We start from the raw sequence: 6000 nt of genomic DNA, 5'->3' as shown, positions 1-6000 counted from the left end.
CCAGTGATGGATGCATCAGCGTGCTTCTGTGCCGTCACACTCAGCCCGGAGTCCGAGGACCCGGCAAGGGACTGTGTGTGTGTGTCTGTGTGCGTGTGTGTGAGTGTGTGTGCGTGTGCATGCGTGTGTGTGTGTGTGTGTGAGGGATCGAGCTCAGGCTCCAGTCAGGGCAGAAGATGGAAGACGGGGGCCGTGTTTGCAGGCGGTGGCGGAGCGGGATTTAGGGAGGCTGATGGATGGGAGCGGGAGCGGCCGGGACACTAGCCCCCTGTGCCGGACCCCCTGGACGCTCTGGGAGGCTCTCCCCTCCGCGCCCCAACCCTGCCAGGCCCGCCGTTATTGATGGGCGGCCGGCGGGGCCTAAATCTCTCCTCAAACAGAGGCGCTGTCTCGCCCCAGCGCCGGCCGTCTGCTGCCTCGCATGTCAAGCAGATGCCGTCCTGTCGGGACACCTCCCCCCACCGTGCCAAGGCGCCAGGCCCAGGAGGTGCCACCCGAACCGACCTCCATTCTGACACAGCCCTGTGGGGGGCACAGGAGGGGATGTAGGACGACGGTCGCACCACATTCCAACTGTGCACAACTCACAACTGACCCATTACTGACAACTGAGGAAAGATGGGTGATGAGTACCGGGTACAGGGACGGGGGGGCTCTGCTCTCCCACTCAACCCGGCACACCTCACTGCACACTCCACAGCCAGCATGCTGACGAGGACTCCGCCGTATCTGTGCGTGCCAGCGAGGGGGGGGGGGGGGGGGGGGGCTTATCCACGTCGAAGTGCCGACAGTGCCGCCGGCGCTCGACGCCCGGCCAAGCGAGAAACGAGCCGCGTCACGGCGATTAGCTGCGCAGTTACAGGCACGGAGGCGGGGCCGGGAGCCTTCACGCTCGCTGCACAACGAGGGCCTGGCGCTGGCCACACAATGGCCCGAGTGTCCCGGTCTGGGACCTCCCTCCACCCCTCCACCAGGCCTTCAGAGAGCGCAGTCCTTCTCAGTAACACACTACCCTGGCTGTGCCCTGCTCTTTCCATTCCTGCCACCCTGCTCTGCATAAACAAAAAACCGCTTCAATTGATTTGTTTAGCAGACATCTCTAATGCATCCAGAGCAACTTAACACTGCATATGTTTGACCGATTGTCCATTCAGACGGCTGGGTGATTAACTGAGGTCGCTCAGACGAAGTGCTTTGCCTGGCAACGGGCCACTTGAGATTGAAACCCGCAACCTCTGCACTATCCCATCTGGGTGATTGACAGCTCTTATCGAAAGAGAAAAACGAGAGCCGAGTTTGAGCCAAGTGACACTTGCACTGCACTGTCCCCTTCACTGCCACACTGCAAAAGGTCCATCTGCATGGACTGTCACTAATACCCCTTAAGCTCTAAGTTCAGAAAAACTGATCCCATGGCTAACCGTGTCTCTTATTTCCGCTCTTATCGGCTCCTGTTTGTTGCTTTACTTTCAGGTGTTCGATCTGAAAGGCCTTTGAAACTCCCCCCAGAGGGGGGAATGCACAAAGCCAAATATAACTCCAAACACGTAATCAATGCCGCCCGCGGTCCAAAGAGAATGCGCCATTTTATCCTTCAATGCAGGCGGCGTGCTCACGGTAACGGCAGGCGGTTGAAGGGGCGCCTCGGGTGAGGCCGTGTCCCGGTTTGACCGGCAGACGCGGTTAACGAGGTGTCTGTGTGTGACCTGGCGTGTGCGGGGGGGGGGGGGGGGGGGGGGCTCGCTGGAGGGGCGCCACCAAACAGCTGGGCACAGAGTCAGAGAGAACACTGAGAGGGGTGGCGTCAGGGCACCCCTTGGCACGCCGCTGCTGCTGCGTATCAGGGCAACGGGCTCCCCAAATGGAGGGGGCTACAGGCCCAGCACTGACATCCTCAGTCTCACCAAGCGGCCAAAGCCTGCCCTGTGACATCATTGGTTGTGGCCATGTTACGTCAGAGATCTGCGGGGCCAAGGACCCCCCCGTCACCCGGCGCCACCACCGCCTGTGTCCGCCACCAGGGCCAGGATTTCAGAGCCTAGGGAACCCCCCTGCTCCTCTCCCCCTGGCAACCCAACCTGCGGGAGGAGGACCTGCTTCACAGAACCCGATGCTGGAAAAAGCTGCTTGTTCTCTTTTAACAGAGCGCACAGACACGTCATTGACCGCATCTGTTAGTCAGAGTCTTGGCCCAGTTACCCCTTAGAACATGGTCCACTGTTCCCAAGTGTGAACGGTGTGTCCCGTAATCTCATAAGATCAAATGATATTATTAGCCAGGAAGGACAACATCCAATGGAAATAAATGACAGCACAAAGGAGAAACATTGGAATACTCTAAGCAGTAATAACCAGAGTAGTTACTGGTACTAGGCCAGGGGAGCATGGAACTGGATACTGATTAGCTGGAACCATTGTGTTTATGTAAGTAAATTGAAACTGCAGTAAAAGTTGCAGAGGTTAAGCCTGGTTTACATAAAGAGATGGGAGTCCGCACCTACTTTGGCAGGAGACCCATTTAATATGTCTACAGATGGTACTTTGGTAATATTCAAATGAGGAGCTGAAGAAACGATGCACTGATCGGTAAACTTAATTTTTACTCGTCTATTCTGATGTGTAGAACACAACAAGCTAGCACACTACGAGCTAACAGTATTAGATCAAATGAACTACAGTGAACAACAAGTGAAAAGACAACCTCAGTAGGGGCAATCAAATGCCCTGCTAATGGCTAATGGCATCAGGAGAGCTAGCTGACTGCATTCAGACAGCAAGACGCATCAACCCCGCTCAGATAAATATGATGGACCAATAATGACCGCTAATGCATTTAGCAGTACCATTCAGTTAATTTACTTCATGTGGTTGTGTTTATCTTTAATGGCCTCGTTCCCATGAACGTTACTGAGGCTGCACACAGGCGGATCAGATCTGTTCATTTAAATAAAGTTTTAGGCTCTTCTGTTCTTTTTGATTCACTTGTTAAATGTTACTAAAGGTAAATGACCATATTTATCAAGAAACAATTTCATTGGACTTTCTCTCTAATTTGAACTACTTTGTCGATACCACGGAGAGATGTCACATATACAACAGAGATACCACTGCACGTTAAATTTAAAAGTGAGGCCCTAAGAACTCATGCTGACCATACTGAACATTGAAAATTCAATTTATGCTGAATTTAACATCCTTATCTCTTCCTGGAGTTTGCTATCTCATCACACCTTATGAGCCAAGTCGATCCATTGATGTTTTCCTATTTCTCAACTGTAGCACGTCATTGGATCGACACGACTGGCCAAGCCCAAAATTGGACACCGCCCAACCCCTCCGGACCCCTCCCCGGTCTCCCATGATTCCCCTTGGCCCCCCGGCACCCAGCGTCCGCCGCCGCTCACCTGTGCCCCCATACTTATCGGCCATGTTGATGTCAATGTCGGGCTTCAGGTCCAGCATGGTGCGGATGACGTCATCGCTGCCCTTGCCCGCCGCCCACATGAAGGCGGTCCTGCCCTCCAGGTCCGGGTCGTCCTTCACCGAGGGGTGCTTCAGGAACACTGCCACCGTGTCCTGCGGAGAGGCGGGGTTAGTCCGGGCCCCTCCCTCGCTGCGCTCAGCCAATCATGAAACAGCTCACTCTGACGAGCAGAGGGGGAGCACGCTGCCGACCACTAACAGCCGTGCAGAGGCTTTGCCATAAGATGAAACAGAAATGTTGAAACTACTGTAAAACTACTGTAGGTATTTCTAATATGTTTCCAGCAAATCATATACAATTAATGCACATGTTTCTAATATATTTGTAACATAACATAAACAACTACTGCATGTGTTTCTACTTTTTGTAACATAACACATACAATATATCTGCAATATAATATATACAACTATTGTATGCATCTCTAACACAACAACAACTGCGCACGTTTCTAACATATTTCTAACATAAAACTACGGTATTTTTCTGACATAATGCTAGCATAACACACAAAACCACTGCCTGCACTTCTAATGTATTTATAACATTAAACATAAAATTACTGCACATGGTCCTAACCAACTGCATTCAGCCAGCTTTCTTGGCTCTGGGACACATTAACATAGGGCCTTTTTTCCATATGGGAGACAAAGGCATGATCCATAGAACAGTGCCGGCCGCAGACAACCAGGCAGGGAGCCCACAGGTACAGCACCCATTGGTTAGACTTAGCAGACCCAACTGCAAAGTTGCTCTGAGCTCCGTAGTGCAGAGGGGTGGCGCCCTGGCTGTCTGAGGGGATGGTGCCCGACGTGTTCCTCTCCAAGAGCAGGTGGACGATCCTGGCGTGACCTGAACGCACACACACGTACACACGCGCACAAGATCATCAACATGTGAAAACAGACAGACGCAGCCACGCGCATGTGAGAAAAGAACGAAATGAGGTGACGCTTCAGTCTCTGGGTAAAAAAAAGGGGTGGAGGTGACGCAAACACGCGATCCCCACCCAGCAGGGCGGCCCAGTGCAGGGGCGTCCTGAAGAGGTTGTCGTAGGCGGTCACGCTGCAGCCCTCGTAGGACGTCAGCACCTCCACCACCGCCTCGTTGCCGTCGGCGACGGCGAAGTGCAGCGGCGTGCGGCCCTCGTAGTCCTGCCAGTTGAGGAGCGACTCCGTTGGGGCTGCGTCCTGCCGGCAAAGAGATGGGGGGTGAGTCAGATACGCCACTCACACTTGCACATACTCACTGCTGAGCCCTCTATGGACACTGAGCAGGGCAGAGTGGGGGGGGGGGGGGGGGGGGGGCTGAGTGACATTAGTGAGGTGCTGGGGGTTGAGTACCTGTTGAGGGGGTTGGGTAGTAGTAGAGTGGGGGTTTCAGTGGCAGAGCAGGGTGGGGGTAGCAGTAGAGTGGGTGGGTTGAGTGGCAGTAGAGTAAAGGGCTTGAGTGGTAATAGAGTGGAGGGGTTCAGTGGCAGTAGACCAGGGGGTTAGGTAGCAGTAGAATGGTGGAGATAAGTGGCATTAGAGCGGTGGGAATGAGTGGAGGTACAGCGTGGGGTTGAGCGGCAGTAGAGTGAAGACATCACACAGGTGTAAAGAGGGGTAATGAGCGGTCACATGGTGAAAAATGGTCAGTGCGCATTAGGAGGAAAGACGCATCTGGTTCAGGGGGTGCGCTGGACAGCGGCACAGTGGGTCCCCCCTCCCTCACCAGGATGCAGCGCACGGTGTGGATGGCGCTGGGGTCCTTGTTGTGGGCGGCCCAGTGCAGGGGGATCTTGCCCTCGCTGTCGGGGATGCCGATGTTGGAGTCGTGCTTGATGAGCAGCTTGACGTGCTCTGGGTGGTTGTAGAAGGCGCTCCAGTGCAGAGCGGTTTGCTGCCAGGAAATGACGTCACACGCGAGGTCAGAGGTCAGCATTACACGCACAGCAGACTGCATTACACACACACACACACACACACACACACACACACACATCAGTACACACCACAACAAAACAGTACTCTGAAAACTACTCTCTTGTTAAACTGGACTCTTTTCAAAAAGCCTCTGGGAAGAAAAACTGATACAATGGACCCTGACAAAGAAAATAACCAAGTAGTGTATTTGATTATTACAAAGCATTTATAGACACTAAACTGACTGTTCAAATAATAACAATAAAAGACTGAGACAATGGGCTCGTGAGTAGACAGCGCAGGAGTGTCGGTTTATGGATCTGCGTGGGTTTCTGCAGAGTCTGGCATCCTAGGGCAGCGGGGTGCAGGCAGCAGAGGGGGAACGAGAGGGCAGAGGCAGGCAGTGTTAATGAGAGAGCCTGGGCTGGCTTTCCATGCAGTTACCCCGGGCTCTCCCGCTCTGGTCTGCGGTCGGCCCTGCAGAGCCAGGTTGGAGCCTGAGGACCGCACGGCGGAACCATTACCCACAATGCACCACATGCTCAAGGACGGTCCCTGCAGGAGAGGCCGCTGTGGAAGGGCACTGAGAGGGGAGTGTGCCTGAGTCGA

The 6000-nt window shown here is 53.9% G+C and overlaps 1 protein-coding gene across 1 annotated transcript in view; it reads right to left on the bottom strand.

Moving 5' to 3' along the window:
- Positions 1-6000, bottom strand: part of invs (inversin) — a 42502-nt gene that overhangs the window by 11047 nt on the left and 25455 nt on the right. Inside the window, exons 6-9 of the mRNA XM_036539578.1 lie at positions 5201-5368; positions 4494-4674; positions 4227-4336; positions 3405-3576 (exon numbers count right to left, since the gene is read on the bottom strand). Coding sequence (XP_036395471.1) covers positions 3405-3576; positions 4227-4336; positions 4494-4674; positions 5201-5368 — 631 coding nt within the window. The remainder of the gene's footprint in view (positions 1-3404; positions 3577-4226; positions 4337-4493; positions 4675-5200; positions 5369-6000) is intronic.

The sequence above is a fragment of the Megalops cyprinoides genome, chromosome 10, assembly GCF_013368585.1.
Source record: "Megalops cyprinoides isolate fMegCyp1 chromosome 10, fMegCyp1.pri, whole genome shotgun sequence".
Lineage (NCBI taxonomy): Eukaryota > Metazoa > Chordata > Actinopteri > Elopiformes > Megalopidae > Megalops > Megalops cyprinoides.
The sequence above is the reverse complement of the archived record's forward strand: the minus strand, read 5'-3'. Positions and strand labels throughout refer to the sequence as shown.